General features: G+C 42.0%; 1 protein-coding gene across 4 annotated transcripts in view; it reads left to right on the plus strand.

The window, feature by feature from the left end:
• Positions 1-19,614, plus strand: part of DMC1 (DNA meiotic recombinase 1) — a 47,029-nt gene extending 27,415 nt beyond the window's left edge. For all 4 annotated transcript variants that reach the window (XM_031940039.1, XM_031940037.1, XM_031940038.1 and 1 more), the window contains exons 13-14: positions 15,953-16,069; positions 19,370-19,614. In XM_031940039.1, the coding sequence (XP_031795899.1) occupies positions 15,953-16,069; positions 19,370-19,439 (187 nt within the window). In that variant the 3' untranslated portion in view covers positions 19,440-19,614. The remainder of the gene's footprint in view (positions 1-15,952; positions 16,070-19,369) is intronic.
• Positions 19,615-23,070: the final 3,456 nt, after the last annotated feature.

A 23,070-nucleotide genomic window follows, 5' to 3' on the forward strand; every position in this document is an offset into this window, starting at 1 on the left:
CAGTAACAACAACAAAAACTTGAAAACTCAAAACACTGAAGAAGGGAAAATCAAGGAAAGAATTGGGTCATTTGGGGAATACTGAAGACAAAGCTCTCTCATCAGAGATCTCAAGCAGCTTCTTGGAAGGCCAAGAAAGTCATCAGTGCTTCCTAGACTTAGGGCTCTGAAGAGTTAAGCCTCTGTTTTGTGGGGCTCCTTCATACACGAAGCACAAGGCACTTCTCACAGAGATTAATTTTAAAACCTTCCAATTCTATTTAGCTTAAGGCTAGCTTTAAAAAGGAAAAATGACTCATTGGTTCAGGAGGAGGAAGCGAGCTGTGTTCAAATAAAGAAGTCTAAGTGAAAAGCACCATGAGGCTCTTTATTCAGGGCTGGGGAGAAACTGTGAACAAGCCCAGACTGGGGGGATCCAGTGAGGCAGGGGGTGAGAGCCACATGAGTCCATGAGCTAAGGGCTCCAGATTTCTGTATTTGTGTGTCTCTGTACATGTATGTTTGGACACAAGTGCATATATTCATGATAAACTTAGAAAGCAAGAAGCCACTGTGAACTCAATGTATAATAATACTCAATGAAAGGGAAGGGGAAGTATTGAAGAGGGTCTAGGAAAAGGAAGGAAATTTTCAAAGGAGTGATTTAAGAGCAGAACTCCGAATTGTTTTATGAAATAAGGTCTCTTTCCTCCCACTGAGTTGTGGGAAAACCAAATTCACTATAATTAGTGTATTTGAAATCTATTAAATATACAAATGTAACACGTCCAGCTAAAGCACAGGACTTGCCATAATCTCAGAAGAGAATTCTACTCAGTTCAGATACTAACAGGATTTCAAATGCAGCTTGCAAAGATCCCCCCCCAAGGCTGCAGCAGGCAGTCTCTTTGTTCCACTGGCAGAGGAGCTCCAAGCTGCAGCTCGCCTCAGGCCTGTCAGAGAAATCTCACAGTAATTGGTATGAGGCCCCAAGCAGGCTGACAATAATTGAGGCTTATATCCCATGTATTATACTTGATGGCATGTCGTATTAAAAGGAACAAAATTATAGAGTCGAGTTGCTCCTGTGTGATCCAGCCAAGCAGTGGTTTCCAGGCAAGGCTTCCAGATAAAGGCCTTGAATAGAGTCATATAAACAATGAAGACCCAGGGACAGAGGTGGAAGGACCACCAGTGCATGAAGCTAGAAAGCCACATGCCCTGACAGTACCAATGACGTACAAGGTGAAGGAGCGGGAGCCATGTTTTCACTGACCTTGTCTGGGTATTTGTTTTGTGAGCCCGAGGAGGAAAGTTATTGTGTTTGGAGTCACAGAAGTAGGGAATGACTCTACAAGCTTATAAAGATGTTTCACCAAATTAAGGAATAATGTCCCTATAGCAGGACCTAATACTGCAGTAGGCTGCAAAGGATCACAGCCAGATTCTCTAACCTGTGTGAGGGAGATCAAGCAAGCTACTATGAATTTCATGCTGAAAAGTCCATCCATTTTCAAGCGTAAATGTTTGTGTCCCTTTGATATAGAAAAGCTGGGCTGTTACAGCCACCATGTGGAAATACATATATATTCATTCTCTCTCTCTCTCTCTCTCTCTCTCTCTCTCTGTCTCTCTATCTCTTTTTCTTTGTCTCTTTCTCTGCTTCTCCAAAATGGAATAGTTTTCAGCCTTTCTTCTTCCTTCCTTGCCATCATTTCCCAAAGAAATGAGAAGGAAAAGAGGAGAAATGGAAGGAACCATAGGGGTGGGATGCTTTCTAGAGCATCTTTCAAGCATTCAAATGAAGAAAAAAATTAACCCCAAGATACAAATAGAATACCTTTTAATCTATTTCTACCCACTCTAAAGTCCCTGATAATTACCTAAGAAATGTAAATTGTTATAATTTCAAGAAAAACCAAAACTTGAAATAGCCCTCCCTCCTTCCCAATTAACAATGATCTTAAAGGAAAGAGTGAATCTAGAGAAACAGCCAGGTATGGTGGATAGAGTGTCAGCAAGTTATTTAAGTTCCCTACGTCTCAGTTGTCTCAGTTTTAGAATGAAGAAGTTGCCCTTGATGACCTCTAGGGTCCCTCCAGGATGTTAGTCAACTACCAGTATGCAATCAGATGTGTTTAAACAGTGATCAAAATCATCACCAAATTAGACAAAAAAAAAAAAAAAAAAAAAAAAAAAAAAACGAAGATGAGAAGATGATTCAGAATGGAATTATGATACAGCCACCTGGAACTATTTCCATTTATGCTGGAAAATGAGATAAAAAAAGACTTCAATCAAAGTATCACAATTTCTTCTGGAAGCTCAACCAATGTTATTGCTATAACAAAGGCCAAAAGAGCCCAGAAATCACCTTAGCCTGCCAATACTTGATCTTTTTGCCAATCAGAGGGACGTGGCAGTAAAGAGAAATGCTCTATTAAAATGTAAAATTCATTTGTAAAATCTTAGAAAGGAGATGGGACTAGTAGAGTTACATAAATAGCAAGAAATGGGGGGAAATATTAGTTTGTGGGAATCTTTGGCCTGGGCTTGGTTAAGCCACATCATTCTAGGAACTCTGAAAGATGAAAAAAGAGAAGAAAAGCAAAAACCAGATTAAAATGAGGTGTCTCATTCAGCATTTCTCTAGCCCACCAATTCTTCAATGGTTATAGAGCCATTAGCCTTCTAAAAATCTCAGTGCTCAGTGCTAAATGAGGAAGTGATATTGGCCCAAATGGGAAAGAAATAGGGAAGAGTAACTTGGCCAGATCTCACACATAAAAATCTATGCTGGAAGTCTCTCTCTCTGTCTTTCTTTCTCTCTTCATTTCTATCTCTCTGTCTCTGTCTCTCTTTTTCTCTTCATTTCTGTTTCCTTCTATATCTCTATCTCTGTCTTTCTCCCTTTCTTTCTCTCTGTTTCTCTCTCTGTTTCTGTCTTTGTCTGATTCTCTCTATCTCTGTCTGTCTCTCCCCATCTCTCCTTCTCCAAACTGGAATAGTTTGCAGCCTTTATTCTTCCTTCCTTTCCATCATTCCCTAAAGAAAAGAGAAGAAAAAGAGGAAATTTGTGAACATTAAGAGATAAATTCTTAAGATATTTCAAAGACGGCAAGATGCCAAAAAACAGGAAAAAATCAAGGATTATTACTGAGAAAGGTGATTGATGGGATTTCAGTTACTTCCAGCTGATCCATCTATTTTCTTGTCTCTATGAAGAGCTTTATGAAAGTGATGAATATACACCTCAAGGGCATGTGGAGGAAACAGGCAGATTTTCAAACAGGATATTCCACAACAGACTGCATCCTTACTCATACAGATTTCATAGAAAGGTACAGAGACTATAAGATCTTGCCGTGCTTATTTTTCTCCTGGTGATTAAAAAAAAAATCATTTGGCTGATAGATCAAAATGCAGCCTTTGTGACTCTTCCCCAATAAAGTGTCTCCCTTCTCAAACCTTTTACTAATCCTCCTCTTTCTGGCTCTCTCTGCAGGGTATGACACTTGCAAGTACTCTCTGCTTCCCAATAATCTCTGCTCTCAAGTTTCCCTAACAATCTCAATGGCTGCACCATCATCCATGTTTTGCCCCTTCTCTGTGGGTATATCCTAAAGCTCTGTCCTAAGTCTTTTTTTCAGCGGTTCTGTGTTCTCTCTTTTGGTGAATTCATCAGTTCCTGAGTTATGTGATCATCTCTGTGCAAATGTCTCCCAGATTTCTACATCTAATTCCAGTCTCTTTACTAGCCTATTGGGCATTTCCAGCTTGGTATCCTGGGGTCATCTCAAAGTGGATATTTCTAAACCAGAACCAGAATTATCTACACCGAGTCTTCCCTTTTTTTAACTTCCTTCTTTGATTGAGAGCACTATGAACCTTCCAGTTATCCCGGTTCACAATCTCAGTCATCTTTGACTCCACACTCCACCTCACCTTCTTCTATTTCCAATTCATCTTGGCCTCCTTTCCGCTCCTATGGCCTTTGCTCTAGCTCAGGCTTCTTCCTTGAACTCTTGGCAATTGCCTCAGTGTCTCACCTCTTCAGTTTATCTCCACACACTAGTCCAAGTCATCTTCATAAAACAAAGGGTTTGCCAGTTCACTCATGTTCACTAAAATCTCCCATGACTCTTTGCTGTCTTTAGAATGAAAAGCAATCTTTTCTGGATTAGAGCCCTCTGCAGTCTGATCCTGGGCTACCCTTCCAGGCTTGTGACATATTACTCCCCTTCAGGTTTCCTACATTTCTGCGAAATTGCCTTGCTTGCTATTTCTGATCTACAAAATTCCATCTTCCTTCCTTTTGTCTTCTTTCTTTAAGTTTTTTTTTTTTTTTTAAGGTTTTACAAAGGGATTTTGCTACAAAGATATAGCAGGACAGAAATGCAAAATTCCATTTCTCTCCCCAGTATCTGGGGCTTCCCTCTCCCCCGTACCCCATCTCAGGTCCTGGGGGAGAATGCTCAGTTTCTACATAGTGTCAATTCTACCCGTCTCATTTCCAAAGTGACATGGCAGCTGAATAAGTCAGTATCTTGGCTACCTCTGAGCTGGATTCCATAGGTCATTCCTCTGGGCCTCAAGGATAGAATAACTGGCTGACTAAAAAAATCTGGCCAGTAAGTCAGGCAAGCAGGCAACAAGTACTTTTCAAGTGCTTTCCCCCTGTGTTTCCCCTAGGAAAAGCAAGTATACCAGTCTCCCATCTCTCCAAAAAAGGAGCTCTAGAATATCCACCAAAGTGCTTGGTACCATCAAAGTGTTCAGCATTAGAAACTGATAATATTAAATCAATGGAAATGGAGCTAGATGAGCAGCTACTTTGCCTCCCAAGGACCATGGGACTTTTCCATCGGACTTGTAGCTGAAACCTTCCCTAGGTTACCACCTTCTCCCATCCTCCATTAGATTGTGAGCTGAGCCATCTTTAATTTTCTCTTTGTATCCTTAGCACTCGTTAGCACAGAGCTTTACACCTACTAAGTGCTTAACAAATGCTTTTTCATTCATTCACAAAAAATTAACCACTATAAGAGTTCATTAGCCACGTGAAGGGGATGGTGGGAAAAATTGGTGATTTCCTGTGATTCTGGCTAGCCAGTGCACTTCCTTCATAGCCTGAGATGGTCATACAAATCCTCAGACAACTGGCAGGATGAGGAGAGAAGCAGAATCCTTAAAGGAGAGGGTGCTGAACTGGGCGCAGGAGGTACTTTTCTTTAGCCAAGGGCCAGGGAGATCGGAGCATTTATAACCAATAGGAGTGTTTCAGGAAAAACAGTCATTTTCCAAATTGTGTAGATTTTGGAGGCAGAGAGAAGCTTGGAGTTTGGCCTAAGGCCACATACGTGATCAGTGCCAGGGCAGGGACGTGGCCCTTTCATGCCCCAAGGCTCCCTTCATTCTAAAAGTCTTGTGACTGCAGAGCCAGAGAGCAGGTGACACAGGGGAGGCCCAGGAACGAAGGCCGAGGTAACTGGGCAGAGATGAGAAGCTGTTTCCGGACTAGAATTCTTCTTTGCTTTCCACAGCCTGTTGTCCAAGCACATCCTCTCTTTCTCCCACCAGTCTGCAGAAACTTCAGTCAAGCCCACCCCATCTCTCCCCTCACATCTGGGGGGAATCACTGCCCACCTTCTATGAAACCCCTCTGCTACAGGACGGGGATCAGAGGGGAGGCCCAAGGTAACCCTGCCCTGCAGCCGGAGACCCGTCCTCTCCACCATGGGCATTTCTATTTCCATCTTTGCAGACTGTCCCACAGGGATGACTTCTCACCTATCCCTTCCCCACCACCCCAGCCCCAGCAGCTCAGTGTGCTTCCGGTCCCCGAGTTGTGCATCCTTCTCAGAGCCAACTAGGCCTCAAACCGGCCATGTTTCTCTAGCGCTGTGCTCTCAGAAATTTCCACTTACTTGATCACCTAATCAAATTTAACACACCAGGACAGTTCCAAAACTTTTTCTTGACATTTGGAAAACCTGCCTAACAACTGTTATTGTTCAGTCAGTTTTAGTCTCATCTGATTCCTCCTGACCCCATTTGGTGTTGTTTTGGAAGAGACATTGGAATGTTTTGCCATTTCCTTTTCCAGCTCATTTTACGAATATCCTTTTCTGCCTGTTTCAGGCAGAAAGGGATAAGAGACTTGCCCAGGGTCACACAGCTAGGGAGTGTCCGAGGTTAGATTTGAATTCAGATTCCTGACTCTAGGTCTGGCATTCTATGCACTATATCTCCTCCTACTGTCTGAACCTGACAATTAGAGGTACTCCAAAATGGAACGGCTTCTAAGGAGGTGGTAAACTGGTGTCCACTTCCACCTCATGGTGATCTTCCTTTTTTTTTTTTTTTTAATTGAAGCTTTTTATTTTCAAAACATATGCAAGGATAATTTTTTTTTTTTTTTTTTTTTTTACCATTCACCCTTGCAAAACCTTGTGTTCCAATTTCTCTTTCGTTGCCCCCACTCCCTCCCTAGATAGCAAGTATTCCAATATATATTAAACATGGTAAATATATATATGTAAATCCAATATAGGCATAGTATTTATACAGTTATCTTGCTGTACAAGAAGAATCAGATCAAAAAGAAAAAAATGAGAAAGAAAACAAAATGCAAGTAAACAACAACAAAAAGAGTGAAAAGTATGTTGTGATCCACACCCAGTTCCCACAGTTCTCTCTCTGGGGGTAGATGGTTCTCTTCAGGTGATCTTCCTTTGAGCAGAGGCCAGATGACTATTTGTTGGGATGTTGTGCTAAGGATTCCTTTTTTGTTACATTTTAACTTCCAAACTCTCTGTCTCTTTCCCTCCCTCCTTCCCCTGCATTAGAGAAGGCCACCATTTGATGTAGATTTATAAAATATATGTAAAACCATACTCTGTATACTTCTTTTTGTCAAATTCTTCCTCTGGAGGTGGACAGCCTCTTCCTTCATAGATCCTTTAAAGAATTGAATTTTTTAAAAGCATGTATTTAATTCTTATTATGTGCCAAACACTACCCTGAGCACTGGGGATACAAAAACAGACCAGATCCAACTAGTCATCCAATTTAGCAAACATTTCTAAGTGCACCTCCGAGTAAGGCTGTGGATGTGGGATGCCTACAATCCATGGTCACATGGCTGGGGAGAAAGGGACCATAATTAAAGCCTAGCATCTTTGCCTCTAAATTCTGTGTTTTTCTCTCCAGATCAGGGGTGTCAAACTTACATAAAGTTAATCTGCAACCTACGGAATCATTTTCTATGTAGAATTGGATTTTTATTTGTTTTTTTTTTTTAAATCTGTCCCAGTTATATTTAATCTGGTACTGGGCACACTGGGCAGTGCTGGGCCATGTGTTTGATGCCTCTGCCCTTGATGACCTCAAGGGTTCCATCCAGCTCTAGCTCTTGGATTCTCAGGGGTCGAGCAGACAGAGAACAGGCCTCTGAGGAAGAATGACAAGGTGTCAAGTCTTACATCACCAGCGAGGCTGAGGGATCTTGAGTGGGTCACTGTGCCACAGGCAACACCAAGACTAGATAGCAATGAAATCCCACTTGTGTTTGTTTCTAAAAGGGCCCTTCCACATGAGTAACTGGCCTATCTCCTCTGGGGAGGGGGCGGATCCCTAAAAGGGCCTAGCTGCTAGCCTTCCCCTCAGAACATTGTGTTCCTGCCCCAGAGTCTCCTTCCCCGGGGGATTGCTGAGCACACTGGCTCCCCTGCGCCATCTGGGCTGGATATCTTCTCCCCATCCAGTGCATCCTTCTGCTCCCTTATAGGTTATTTGTCTCTGAGTTTGCCATTCTCCAGCTTCCTGATGCTGAGCTCAGCTGGACCAAGGACAATGAACCCATTCTCTCACAAGCGGGACACCCACATCCCACCTCATCCGCCAAGGCTTTGCCAAGCAGATGGATCATTCCCTGCCAGACCCTGTACCCCAGCCCTTTTTTCTGACTGACCACCTGGAACCTTATTCAGCGTGGTTTTTCAAGGCTCAGAATTATTGGTTTATCCTTTGCTGCATCATTTCCACTACCTTGTCCAATGAACTCTTTTGTCTCAGCCGTTTTGGCTATGTCTGACTCTTCTTTACCTCAATCTGGTGCTTTTTCAGCAAGGAAACTGGAGTGGTTTGTTACTTCCTTCTCCATTTATTTTACAGATGAGTAAACTGAGGGCAATCAAATTACATGACTTGCTCAGGGTCATACGGCTAGTACTTGTCTGAAGCCACATTTGAATTCACTTCTTCCTGTTTCCAGGATTAGCACTCAATCTACTGCACCACCTAGATTTAGCATTTTGTTCTTGCACAGAATTGAAGTTTTTTTCTACTTCATGTTATTTTATTATTTTTCCCCATTACATGTGAAGATAGATTGCAACATTCATCTTTGTAAGATTTTGAGCTCCAGATTTTTCTCTCCCTTCCTTCCTTCACTCTTCCCCGAGTAATCTGATATCAGTTATGTGTGTACAATCATGTTAAATATATTTCCACATTAGTCATGTTGTAAAAGAAGACTTAGAACAAAAGGGAAAAACCACAAAAAAGAAAAAACAAAAAGTGAAAATAGTATGCTTCAATCTGCATTCAAATGCCTTAGTTCTTTCTCTGGGTAGGGAGCAGCATTTTTTATCACAAGTCTATTGGAACTGTTTTGGACCCTTGCATTGCTGAGAAGAACTAAGTTCAAAGTTGATCATGACATAAACCTTGCTATGTAGAATGATCTCCTGATTCTGCTCACTACCCTTGGCATCAGTTCTTATAAGTCCAGTTTTTCTGAAATCCACCTGCTCAGCATTTCTTATAGAACTTTAGTATTCCATTACATTCAAATATTACAATTTGTTCAGTCATTTTCCAGTTAACGGGCATCCCCTCCATATCCAATTCTTTATCTCCACAAAAGAGTCTGCAGTAAATCTTAGTATACATGTGGGTCCTTTCCCCCTTTTAATGATCTCTTTGGAATATATTCCTAATAGTGGTATTACTTTATTAAAGGGTATGAGCAGTGGGCAGAGTTCTAAATTGCTCTCCAGAATGGCTGAATCAGTTCACAATTCCACCACAATGCATTAGTGTGCCAATTTCCTCGTATCTCCTCCAACATTTATCATTTTCCTTTTCTGTCATATTAGCCAATCTGAAAGGTGAGAAGTGGTACCTCAGAGTTGTTTTAATTTGCATTTCTCTAAGCAATAGTAAGTTAGAGCTTTTTTTTTTTATATGACTACAGATAGCTTTAATATCTTCATTTGAAAATTGTTCATATCCTTTGATCATTTATCATTTGGAGGATGACTTGTATTCTTATAAATTTGATTCAGTTTTCTATATGATGAGATCAGGGAACCAAATGATATAGTTAGTGACAGTGCAAAGAGTTGTGGGAATCTCTCTTTGGTTGGGGCAGGTCCAATGTGAAAGAATTCACGAACCTGAAATATTAGACTGGCAAAAGGAAGTTTATTGTACAGAGAAGTCAGTTTTTGCTAGGAAGGCTGACTTCTGAGTGACAAAGTCCTGGCAGAGAAATCCAGGCAGAGAGATAAACAGGGGTGTTAACACTGAGAAGAAAATGTCTTCTCAGCAGGCAGGAGTCCTGATAGGCAGCTATGCCAAGGACAGAGGTTCCTTGACAAGGTGTGGTCTTGCTTTTGGGCCTCTTGCAAAGAAATGAGCCCAAAATTGCCCTTTAATAGGAAATCTGAGACTGAAGTTTCAGTGAAATGAAATTACTGCTCTCGGGCCTAGATTTCCAGCAGAATGGGACCACTTGAGTTCAAGCTAAGTAGGAGTGCTCCTGGACTAATTTTCAACTCAACAGAGGGTGCTACTAGTCATTAGAGATATCAGGTCCAGATCTCCAGCTAAATGAGACCACTTAGTTTGAGCTAAGTGGGGAGTGGTCCTGGGCTAATCTTAATGAAACCTCCTTGCTCTCATTTGCTTATAATATCACCTGTTCTGTCTAAACCATGTACCCATTTCAACATTACCTTGACATAGAGTATGAGAAGTTGGTATATATCTAGTTTCTACCATGCTATTAATGTGGGTCGAGGACCAAAATGGTATGGGTTATGTAGACGCCGGATGATGGCAGGCACCAAAAATTGGGATTTGGTCATGTGAGGAATTCACAAATGGCTGTTGTCTTTGGCAAAAGGTAGATTTATTTAGGAAAAAGGTCACAGATGAAATGAAGGGATACAACAGATACCAGGAATGGTAATTATGAAATAGAATGGGAGAGCATGTGAAAGATACAGTTTATGGTGGAACTCATAATTACCCAGTAAAAAAAGGAGCACCCCATGAGGGTGGGGTCTGCCCTTAGCTGGGCTGAGTTCTGAAAGGGACTTAGCACCCTAAAAGTAAGGAGAAATAGGGTTGAGAAGCATAGTGGAATTAGGGGAGATACTACATGGGATGGGAGAAGGAAGGGGAGAGACAGTAGGAGACAAAGTGCCATGGCAGACTGACCCAAAGGAAGGCAGCAGCCAAGGGATGGACCATAAGGAGATTTTATAGAGAAAATTTAACCTCAGGGACATGACTGGGTCTCAGGGGTTAACATAACTTGGATTTCACACTGGAGAACCTCCCCAAAGGGGGTGGGATCATGGAGCTAAACTAATCTTTATCAGTACCTTCTACCTGCTGGCCTCAGGGATCAATTCTTCAGTTTCTTTACTGGTCCTACACACCATTCAGGATCTCATCACTATTTTCCAATTTTCTCACAGTTTTTGACAGAATTCTTATCCTAGAAGCTAGAACTAGGATTCTTAAACAGTAGATAATTAATAGTCATTTCCTACTATGTGTTGTGTACCTAATCTATTCCCCTGATCCATCACTGTTTCTTAGCCAGTTCCAGATAGGTTTGATGATTGCTGCTTTATAGTATAATTTCAAACCTGGTACAATTAGGGCACCTTGCTTTTTTTTTTTTTACTTTTTTAAAATTAATTCCTTTCATGTAGGTTCCTTCATCCACCCCTGTTCTTTTGTTCTTTGAGATGAATTTTGTTATTATTTTTTCTAGCTCTCACAAAATGCTTTTGGGTAATTGGATCGGTATGGCATTGAATAAGTAAATTAATTTAGGTAGAATTGTCATTTTTATTATATTAGCCCAGTCTACCCATGAGCAATTGATATTTTTCCAGTTCAGATCTGACTTTATTTGTATGAAAAGTGTTTTGTTATTGTGTTCATATAGTTCCTAGTTTGTCTTGGCAAGTGGACTTCCAAATATTTTACATTGTCAACTTTTATTTTCAATGGAATTTCTCTTTTTATCTCTTGCTTCTGGGTTTTTTTTTTTTATAATATCTAGAAATGCTGATGATTTATGTAGGCTTATTTTATATCCTGCAACACTGCTAAAATTGACATTTCAAGTAGTTTTTTAATTGATTTTCTAGAGTTCTCTAACTATGCTATCATATTATCTGCAAGAGTAATAGTTCATTTATTGCCCAAAATTGAATTTTAAAATTTAAATTTTTTAAAAATTAAATTAAATTTTTTTTGTTACATTTTAAATTCTCTCTCTCTCTCTCTCTCTCTCTCTCTCTCTCTCTCTCTCTCTCTCTCTCTCTTCCCTTCCTCTGCTCTAGAGAAGGCTACCATTTGATACAGATTTATAAAATATATGTAAAACCATGCTGCATATACTCCTATTTGTCATTTTTTCCCCCTGAAGATGGATAGCATCTTCTTTCATAGCTTTTTAAAATTGAAGAATTGAATTTTTAAAGATTTTATTTAATTCTTTTTATGTGCCAAACACACTGAGCACTGGGGATATAAAAATAGAATAGACCTTGCCCTCAAGAAGCTTACATTCTGAAAGGGGAAGACAAAATATATAGAGGAAAAGGAATTGGAAAGGGGCATGGTTCTGATAGAGGATCCAGGTGTACCATGCAGAGCTTGGAAAAAGCCAGGAAGAAGCATGGTGTCAACCAGAGATCATCCAGGCCTAAGCTGGACCACTGAAAGATGTTCTGCCCCCAACCAGGGATGGACACCCACTACTACCCTTTGGGACCAATCATTCTATTTCTGGACAGGTCTCATATTGAAGGTGCTTTTCCTTATACAGAGTTGAAATTGGTCTTCCTGCTCCTCCAGCCGCTGCTCCGGTTCTGCCCCATGAGACCAAGCAAATGAAGTATAATCTCTCTTCCCTTCAATTAGTTGATGAAAACTTTCCTCCACAGTTTTCTGATCTAGAAGTGAAACATCCCCAGCTTCTTCAACCATTCCCCTGGCTTTAGGTTCCTTCATCCACCCCTGAACATCACAGCCTGCCTCGGGTGGGCACCATATTTCTCTGTGTGCCGCCAAGTAGGATGTTAGCTTCAGGGGCTGCTGAGTCTCACTGTTAATGCACACTGAGTTAACATGAATTCATTAATGTGAAAATTCCTAAATCTTCTACATGTACTAGTCAGAACTATTACTCTGCTCTTTGTTCTCTCTGTGCCACTGATTTTTTTTCAATGGATATTTTCCTTTATCCCAAGTCATCTTTTTATTAAAGTCAGCTCTTCCTTGTAGTCTATTGGGGTATTTGGAGATCCTATCCTGTCTTCCCCTTTGGCCCTCCCTTCTAATTTCTTATCCAAATTTTGATAACCAGGCCACCCATCCCTATCAGACTCACTATCAAAAATGTTAAACAAGGAAGCAGGATGTGATGGAAGGAGCACTGGATTTCAGTGAGGGCCTAGTTTTGTTTTCTGCACAAAATCAGGGCTTACCCAATGCATGCTGAATCAATTAAAGAATGCAGAGGTATAGGCCTGTGGCCCCTCCCCAGTGCAGCCTGAATCAGAGTAAAATATAATTGGGAAATATTTAACAAAATAATAAAGACTCAATGAAGCAAAGATGGTATAACCTTTTGAGTGGCGTCTGTTTCTTTAAAGTTGAAACTGCTGGCATAGACCTGGTTGGTGACACCCAAAGTAGGAAGAGCTCTGGATTTGGATCTGGGTCCCAGCTCCTCTGCTGCCTCTGTGACTGTGATCCTCCCAGGTCACTTCTTCAGACTCCAGTTTCCTAATCTGTAAAATGAATGGGTTGGATGACCTCCAAAGTCCCTGCCAGATCTAACGAATCAATCAGTTGATCATAAAGTATTAATTTTGTTGTTCAGTATTTTTCAGTTGTGTCTGATTCTTCATGATTCTGGGATTTTCTTGACAAAAAACCTGGCGGGGTTTGCCATCTCCTTTTTCAATTCATTTTGCAAATAATGTTAAGTGACTTACACAGGGTCATATAGCTAGTAAGCTGACTGGGGTAGGATTTGAACTCACAAAAATGAGTTTCCTGACTTCAGGCCTGGTGCTCTCTCCATGGGAGTAGGATGAGGCAAAGGAGTCAGAGAATGGGTGAATAAAGAGATTAGAAAAGAGAATGGAGCCCTCTGAAGCTTGGGGGATGAGAGGTTACCCAGGAGACTGGTTTGATACTTCAGAAAAACAGAGGATGAGAAACAGTAAAGTCAGAAGGAATATGTTTCTGGAGACATGGTTGTCTCTAGACCCTCCAAACAAGCAGTTGAGAACTGAGGGAATGAATGAAAATTAATTTATTAACATGTCCTGTGTGCTGAGCACTGGACTAAGCTTAGAGTGAGAAAAAGTAGGAAAAATCCCCAGTCAGGGAGCTCACCCTTTGCTTCAGGGAGACAACACATAAAAGACAGAGATAAGACTTGGAAGTGCTAAGGGCTAGACACGTGGTCTGGATGGCGAGGTCCTGGGCTTCTTAGGTTACATAAATAGGTCAGATGACAGCATTTCTCAGAATCACATCATTTGAGAATTGAAACAGCCTTCAGTGACCAGTGGACTCTATAAGTCCAACCCAAACATCACAGGACTTCTCTTTCATGTTGTTTATATACTTCTTCTCACACATCTAATTTATGAGAAATAGCAAAGTTCTATCCCCTTCTTGCTTCTTTTACCTTCCCTTCTCTCTCTCCTTTTCAAAACCTCAGAACAGAACCAATCCTTCTTCCAGGTCCTCTGTTTTCCTAATTTAATTCTCTCAGTACCCTTTAAAGATATTAATGGTTTGAAGAGACACTTGCTTCTTCTCCCTCATTAGAATGCTAGCACTGTATCATATAGGCCCTTCTAATTGTTCAAATGCATTTACCTTACTAATTTTCTCTTCAATCTTGGGTTTGCATTTTGAACAATTTACTAAGTTCTTATTAAGTTACTAACTGGTCTTTTTTTTTATTAGAAATGCTAAAAAAAAAAAAAAACAAAAACAAAACTCAATTCCATGAGAAGTCCATTTTTTTTCCCTCTCTAGAATGATGTACAGCTTGTTTGTAAATCTGTTTCTTTTGCCTTTTGAAGCTGAATTCCAACTTCTTCTCTTACTTGTAGGAGAAGCTCCTAGGTCTTATGTGATCCTACTGTGAGTTCTTGATTTTAGTATTTCTTCTTGAATAATTGGGATTGTTCTTTTTTTGATATGAATGCTCTGGATTTTGGCTGTTAACATTCCTGAAGCTTTTTCTTTTGTGATTCTTTTTAGGAGGTGATAGATGATTTTATCTTTCTATTATCCTCTGGTTCTAATATATATGGGCAATTTTAATGTATGATTTTTTGATATAGGATTTCCAGATTTTTTAAATAATTTTTTAAGGAGTCCAGTGACTTGATCTATATTCCCACTCAGTTGTTTTTGATATCAGATGCCTTGTATTCTCTGCTTTTTTTTTTTCAATCTTTAGGTTTTGTTCTAATATGTCTTGCTATCTCATGGAATCATTGATTTCTGTTTTGTCTATTCTAGTTTTCAGAGAGTCCCTTTCTTGAGTAAGATTTGCTACATTCTCTTCTAAGCGATTTATTCTCCTTCCAATTCTTTCCTCTAGAGCAGAAGTGACACATTTACCTTCTCTGACCACAGCAGCAAAATCCTCAAGTGCAGCCAAACTAGATCAAAATTTAATTGAGAATGTTTAATAAAATAAATACAAATACTATATAACATAGATAAAGTCAATTTGTGGTTTTCCAAATCATTATGCAACTGGCAGAGATCTGCTTCTATTTTATTTAGATATTAGCTTATGGCTTTAACTTCATTTTTTTTTTAATCTCTTGCTTTATTTCTTCTAGATATTCAAGTAATCCTTATGGAAAATCCTTTTTTTTTTTTTTTTTTCCCTTCCTTGAGTCCCTGCTTACAGTTGCTATGGAATTACTTTCTACTTCTTTGGGAGATCTCCAGATCTAAAATAACTTGGTGATACTGGTCAGGGTTTTCTTAGGTTTACACATATCTCCAGTTTCAGTTCTTGGATTGGGGCCTTGTGCCAGGGTCATTCTGTAGTTTTGGGTGGAGTAGTCAGGTTTCTTTGTCCATAGTCTGGCATCCTTTAGGTTCCTATCTATCTTCCAGGGTCATGGTCCTCTGAATCTCCAAGTCCTTCTCTGTCTTTTCCTGGGTCCTGGACAGCTCCTGGGCATCTGGTCTGTCCTAGCCTGAGTGTTTCCCGCCGGGGCTTCCGGAACCCTTTACAGGCAGTTCCTCTCTGGTAGTACTGGACAGCTACCTGATGGTGATCCCTTTCCTGTTGCCAGTGGGTTTCTAGCTATTTTTCTGTGTAGCTCTGAGGTAGAAGACTTAATATATATAATCCCTCCTAGGATTTCTTGAGTGTTCTACCATCTGGGGTGAACTTTAAGTTTTTGATGGAGCAGGCGTGTGGGAAGTGGGTGGCTGGCCTCCACTCAGGCAGCCATCATGGCCGTAAGAACAGTGTACACATCTACACAAATCTGGGGATTTAAAAATAGCTCCTCCCTGTGAGAGGTTGAGGACTCTCTGTTCTGCCATCCTCAGTGTAGAAAACCCATAAGATGAAACTGAATTAAAATGTTTTGGTTTGGTTTAGTTTTCAGGCAGACCCTAAAAAGCCCATCGGGGGTCACATCCTGGCCCATGCTTCAACAACAAGGATCTGCTTGCGCAAGGGAAGAGGAGAGCTTCGAATCGCCAAAATTTATGACAGGTAACTTGTTTTTTTGTTTGCCTTAAGCAATTGCACAGATGGGGAGTAACAGAGAGCATTGCCTACCCAAAATTTAGACTGTTGATGGGAACAAGGTCTCCCTTTGAAAAGGATTTCCTTTTCAAAAGTTATTTTGAGAGGAGGATGACTACATTAACTGTTTACCCTGGGGACTGAGGCTGGAAAAAAAAAGTCACATGGATTCTCAAGTCTCAAGTTGCTTCTTGATCCAGCCTCTGTGTATTCTTGGCGCTGAACAAATGTTAAATAATGACATGGTGCTCTTTCATTGATCTGGCCTCCCACCTCTCTAGATTATTGTTTTCCTTGAGCCTGTGCCTTTTCCTTTTGGAAAATAGCGTATGCAAATGTTATATTTTATGGAGCTATAAGAGCTCTCTGGTAATTTTCTGCAAATATATTTAAGTGGATTCACAGACTTACTGGGCCTCTCCAGAGTTACTTGGTGGTTTCCTTGGAGGGGCTACTGGGATCCATGATGAAAAACCTGGAATAGATCCAGAGAAGGGGGACTAGGCTAGAGGGAAACCCAGAGACCATGCCACGGTGGGGGCATGAGGTGAAGGAGCTGGAAAAATTGAGCCTGGAAAGAGAAGACAAGAGGGGGATGTGATCACTGTCTCCAAGGATGTGAAAGACAATCCTGGAGAAGATAGGAAAGACTTTTATTCTGGGCCCTCAAGAACAGGACTAGCCATAATGGGTAGAAGTCACAAGAAGTGATTTGCAGAGTGGTTGGTTTCCATCCAATGAGAGGAAAAATTTCCTAAGAATTGGAGCTATCCAAAAGTGGAATGGGCTGCCTCAGGAAGTAGAGGCTCATCCTCACTGGAGGCCTACAGTAGAGGCTGTGTAACTCTGAGATTCCTTTTTAGTTTTGCTTTGGCTTAGCTGACTTCTGAGTCTTCTCCCAGCCCTGGGACTTTCCTTTTGCAACATAGAGGGTTTGAGAATATGTCACCCCTGCATGTTCATCTGAGCCCAGTAAACTTGAAAGACCAAGCAATCCCCACCAGGCTTGGGATCAGCTTTGCTAATTCAGTAAAAGATAATGTATCTCTGCAGAGCCAAACCTCACTTTAAAGTCTCTCTGCATATATCAGAATCATCAAAAATGCCCTGATGAATGGATGGATGGATAGATATAAATAAGAGAGAGAGGGAGAGGAGAGAGGGAGAGGGGGAAAGAGAGAGGAAGAGAGAGAGAAAGAGAGACAGAGAGAGAGAGAGACAGACAGACAGACAAAGAGAGAGAGAGAGAGAGAGGAAAGAGAATAGAGGAGAGACAGAGAAAGAGAGATGGAGGGAGGGAGGGAAGGAGAGAAAAAGAGATAGGGAGGGATAGAGAGAAAGAGGGAAGGAGGGAGAGATGGAGGGAGGGAGGAAGAGAAGGATTGGACAGAAAGGGAAAGAGGGAGGAAAGGAGGAAGACAGACAGGGAGGGAGGAAAAAACAGAGAGAGAGAGATGATAGGTAGATAGAAATGATAGATGATAGAGATAGATAAAGATAGATGAAAGATAGAGATAGATTAGATAGCTATAGATATAGTGGCACAGTTAGTTGTTGAACTTCTTTGTGATTTTTAGTATCAAAAGAGTGATAGAGCAGGGAGGTGAATGTGCAGCCATGCTGGCCACTGTCCCAGAGGAGATCCAGCATAGAGACAAATCAGAGAGATTTCTTGTAGACAGGAGGGATTTCAGGGATTTCCAGGCCCGTTTGTGCTTGTGCTGAGACTAGCCCAAGGGAGGAGGGTCTGGCCCAGCTACCTACAAAAGAAAGACTGAATATATGAAAAATAATAATCCCATTTAAATAGCCCTTTAAAATTTTGCAAAGTGCTTTACATACTTTATGTCATCTGATCCTCACAGCAATCAAATGAAGTACTATTATTGTCCCCGTTTTACAAATGAGGAAATCCAGAGGTTAAGGGCCTTGTCCAAATGGTGACGTGCAGGTGGATAGAAATCCATAGAGTTTGTCCATCAGCATATGTTTCTGTGTCCATCTGTCAGTCTGTCTGTCTCTCTGGGGCAGACATTGCAAATAATGAACTAGCATTGCTCAGGATGGGCAAGCAAGGGTGACTTTGTTCTTTACTGTTGGAAGTCCTATCCAAGGTGATGAGGTCCCAGAACCATTAGAACATTGTGGGATAACTACTGATTCCCAGGATGCTTCACAAGAGCTGAATCAGGGCAAAAGCCTTTTTGATGGGGCAGCCCTCTTGCCTCAGGGGGCATCTCAGACTCCATCCTTCTCAGCCCCTCTGGATGAGTCCCTGGGCAGCTCCCTAGTGTGCAGCCCCTCATTCTGCCTCTGCTTCAAGCCCACCAGGGAAACTCCTTCTGCTTATTAGACACAAAACTTGTTCCAGCAAATCTAGCTGTGTGGTGAGCTTTAGGCCGGGTCCCCAGGCCTTCTTCATATAAAACCGTTCTTTGTTCTGGACATCTCTTGGGGAGGACACCCAACAGTCTTGCACCTGACCTCATGTAGACAGCTGATTGACTAGGGCAAGTACCGCCCAGAACTCTGGAACTGAGCTGCAGTTATTTCATTTTATAAATGGGGAAACTGAGGCTCCAAGAGGAGGGACCACACAGCCATTAAATGACAGAGGCAGCATTCACCCAGGCTTCCCTCCAGACTGCCCTTCTCTTTATTCCACTTAAAGCACTTGTGGGTGACCCATTGCTTATGGATTTTCAGGTTTGTACACATCACATGTGTGTATCTTCACCAGTGCCTACCAACATCATTTGTTCCGCTCTGGCATATCATTAATGGCTAGAAAATGCTTTATTAAATTGAGCTGAAATTGGCCTCCCAATGTCCTCCACACATCACTCCTAATTCTTTCCCTGCTTCCAAGCAGAATAACTAGTGTCCCTCTCATACTTGTATTTCTCTGGCTTCTTGGGATTTCAGAGCACTCCCAAGACACAGACTGCCTGACAGCTCTTGTACCCATTGTTCTGGCAGAAAGTTGGGTTCCCCCAAAAGTGCTGGACCTGGGATTTGAACCACTTCTCTTGACCCTAATTCTCTCCCCACATCGTGCTCCCCTGGGGTGGGATGAGTTCTGTTTCATTTCAGAGAAAACTTGGTGAGTGAAAACGTGGTGAGGTTGGTCAGATACAGGCCCTTGTGATTACAAGTCCGGACAGGTAAAGGCTGCAGCTTTCACATGCAGGTGACGTCCTCGGATGCTCAGAGAGCCGTGTTAGAAGCTGGGTCTCCTCATGTGCTTTCATCCTTATGTTTCGGTAGCCCCGAGATGCCTGAAAATGAAGCCACCTTCGCAATAACAGCTGGAGGAATTGGGGATGCCAAGGAGTAGGTGGAGAGCTGGTGCGCCTCGGGGGGGGGGGCAGAACTGGCTCCCTCAGACCTGAAGAAAGGGAAGAAAACCACAGATTCAGCGCATGAAGACAGGCTGTGTTTTTTCACATGATTCAGAGTGTTGACTAATGCGAAGTGGGTAAAAGAGATAAAAATTGTTCCTTGCCTTTTAAGTACCTGGTTCCTTTCCTTTCATCTTTTCAAAGTGTACCCCCAGATTTTCTAAATTCTCAGAACAGACATTGCGGATGAACCCACAGAATTCTGTCCTGCAGTTTTCCGGAGTTCTATTACCCCTCCTCCCATCCTTCACTTATATTTCCAAAAATAGGAGAGCTTTGTGAATACTGGGGTAGAGAGTCTCATCGGGCCCAGGAGAAAACCATATGTATCAAGCACATCAGAGTGTCTGCGTGGCCTTATCATTCCTAGCAAAATAAACCAAGTCACTGTGTAGGACAGGTTGGCTTCCAGCAGTTTCAGAATGTCAGATTGCAAATGTTTAAAGGGTTAACTTTGTTTCCTTCTACTTATTAAAAACAAAACTTGTTCCAGCAAATATAGCTGTGTGGTGAGCTTTATGCCATGTTTCCTTCTGCTTATTAAACCTAAAATTTGTTCCAGCAAATATCGATGGATGGTGATCTTTAGGCAGTGTCTCCTCATAGGAGGTCTGTTCTCTGTTCTGGATGTCTCTTGGGGAGGACGCTCAACAGTCTTGAACCTGCCCTCATGTAGACTCCTGACTGACTAGCACAAATACCTCCTGGAACTCTGGAGCTGAGCTGCAGGTATTTCATTTTACAAATGGGGAAACTGAGGCTCCAAGAGGTGGGCCATTAAATGGCAGAGGCAGCATTCGCCCAGGCTTCCCTCCAGACTGCCCTTGTCTTTATTGCTCTTAAAGCACTTGTGGGTGACTCATTGTAGGCATCGTATTCGTGGACTTTCACAACTGCCCTGTTGAGTCGGTACTGCAAATATTATGATCCCCATTTTATAAGTAGGTGATCTGAGGCTCACAGTGGTTTCATGCCTTTAAATTTGGCTTGTAAGTGTTGGAGTGAGATTCAAATTCAGGTTTTCCTGGTAAGTCAACGCAATCTTCTTTGCGGAGAAGGTTCTGTCTTTGATCTCAAGGAATCTAAGGGACACTAGGCTCACACTGGAGGGAACAACAGAGACCATGAGCATCCACAGACCAGGACCATGTTAGCACGATAGGATAATGAGGGGAGCCAGGGAAGGCTCAAAGACAGAGCCCTGGTCTGCATCCTCCTTCTCCTCCTTATAACCAGTGACCTGGGGCTAAGCATCCTCTGTGTCTCAGTTCCTTTATAAAAAGCGGGGGGGGGGGTCCCCACTAATGACCTCTGGGATCCATTCTAATTCTAAGCCTTTGGTAAAGCCCCATAGGATGCTTGGCTTCTAATCAGTTCGTTCAATGATTGAGAAGCTGAGATAGCTTGGGGAAGATATTGGAAGTCTTGAAACTTCTACAAATTCAGTAAATCAGCTCTAACTGAATCCCCCTGCCCGTGAGAGACTTGCCCTTCAGTGAGGGAGACAGGCATATCAAATGGGGGAACTGGGCCAAGACATAAGCAATGAGGCAGTTTTGAAGGGTTGGAGCTCAGGTGGAAGGGGTTGATGATGATGCTTCTGGTAAGAGCCTTTATCAAGCTCAGAGAGGAGCCATGTCTGGAAGAAGGTGGATTGTGTTAGAGCAAAGTCTTCCTCCAGCAGGGCTGACTCCAAACTTACCGCTTGTCTAGCAAGATTTGTTCAAGGGTATTCAGCCCAGCTCAGAGAGGGAAAGCCACGGGGAGGGTCTTAATCACAGCAAATCAGCAACTGAGACCCTCAGTCCTGGCTCAGTAGAGGAGCAAATCAGTGGGGCAATTTCCAGTCCCAGCTCAGAAGGCAAACTCTGGGACAAAGGGCTGCCCAAAGAGAAGGGTCAGAGGTCATTTAGTACCTGTAGGAACTTAGGCAGGTTACTTCTGTGTGCCTCAGTTTCCCCATCTGAAAAATGAAGAAGTTGGACTACTGTCTCAGACTGTGTTCTTTCCCTTTTTGTTCCTCATTTTCCTCATTTGTGAAATAGAGGATACTACTTGCCCTATTTGCCTCCCAAGGTTTTGGTAAAGTGTAGTAAAAATGGGAATTTACTCGTTATTAATCTGAATACAGTCAGAAAGAAGGCTAAGTGAGCCAGAATAGGACGCAGTCTCCTGGAGCATTGCCTGGAATGGGTCAGGTCTTCCGGAGGGGCAAGGACTGAACATATCTATCATCAAGAGCTGAGTCAGGGAAACATGATCAGCATTCACAAGCCCAAATCTCAGAGAAGAGCATCCTTCCATGTAATCGGTTTCCTTCATATATTTTGTACATTAATACGGCTCTGAGAAGGGGTCCAAAAAGCTTTACTGGACTGCCCAAGCGATCCATGACCCAAATGGTGAAGGACCCCCACTTGGAGGAAGGGCTTACTGAGTCCCTAGGACAAAGTCAGGGTCAGTGAGCCAGATCAGGTGGCCAAGTCAAGATCAGGGACAGCAAGACAGAGAGTATTAGGGATTAGTCTCAGAGACTGTAATAGGACTTGAGGGCCAAGGTGAGAGAGGGAGAAAAGGCCAGGAGGAATGGAAGTTTCTAGCCTGTGACTTACCGGCAGAAATTAGAGAATCTAAAGGATGGCTGAAGGTTGTACCAGGAGGGTCTAGGACTTTGGGTTTTAGTCATACTGAGTTGGAGAGAACAGAATCAAGATACATCCTTTATCTGGTCTTGGAGCCAGCATAGAAATGTTCTCTGATGGAGAAAGCCTAGAACTCAAAGACATCTTGAGGTTCTCAAGGAGAGTCTTGAGTCAAATTAGGAAGTGGGAAGAAGCAGAGCCAGTGAAAAAATTCAGAAAAAAAAAAGTCAGAAGGGAGCTGAGCTGTTGAAGTGTCCAAAAGCCATTACAAGAGAATCTCCGGAAAATTGGAAAGCATTTGATGTAGAGGTCAGAGAGAAGCAGAGAACTAGGTCTTGTCCACATGCCCTTCACCAGGCCTGTCCTCAAGGCCTTTCCAGTTTGAAGATCCTGCTAGATTTCCCATCCCTCCGATACAGCTTTCAAGAAACCATGAGCTGACACTTATAAGATAGTATTTTAGAAAGAGTGATTTGGGAGGGGATGTCCCTCAGTTGGGGAATGGCTGAATAAGTGGTGGTGTATGATTGTAATGGAATATTGTTGTTCTATAAGAAACAATCAGCAGGATGATTCCAGAGAGAACTGGAGAGACTTACATGAACTGATGCTGAGTGAAGTGAGCAGAACCAGGAGAATAGTGTACACAGCAAGATTATGAGATGATCAGCTGAGGTGATTCAAGGCAATTCCAATAGACTTGGGATGGAAAGTGCCATCTGCATCCAGAGAGATGGAGATTAAACCTGAATCTTATAAAGTCTTTTATGAACTCTTTCAAGAAGCCTCTTTAGGCTTCAGACCAATTTATTTCACTCTTTGATATTTCCTCTGTGGGTAATATCCTTGTCTGAGTTGGTGTTTGGGTTTGAAGAAGCTTTCTATGGTCAGGGTTCTTTTCTGTTTCTTGCTCATTTTCTTTTGA

The sequence above is a fragment of the Sarcophilus harrisii genome, chromosome 5 (genome assembly GCF_902635505.1).
Source record: "Sarcophilus harrisii chromosome 5, mSarHar1.11, whole genome shotgun sequence".
Lineage (NCBI taxonomy): Eukaryota > Metazoa > Chordata > Mammalia > Dasyuromorphia > Dasyuridae > Sarcophilus > Sarcophilus harrisii.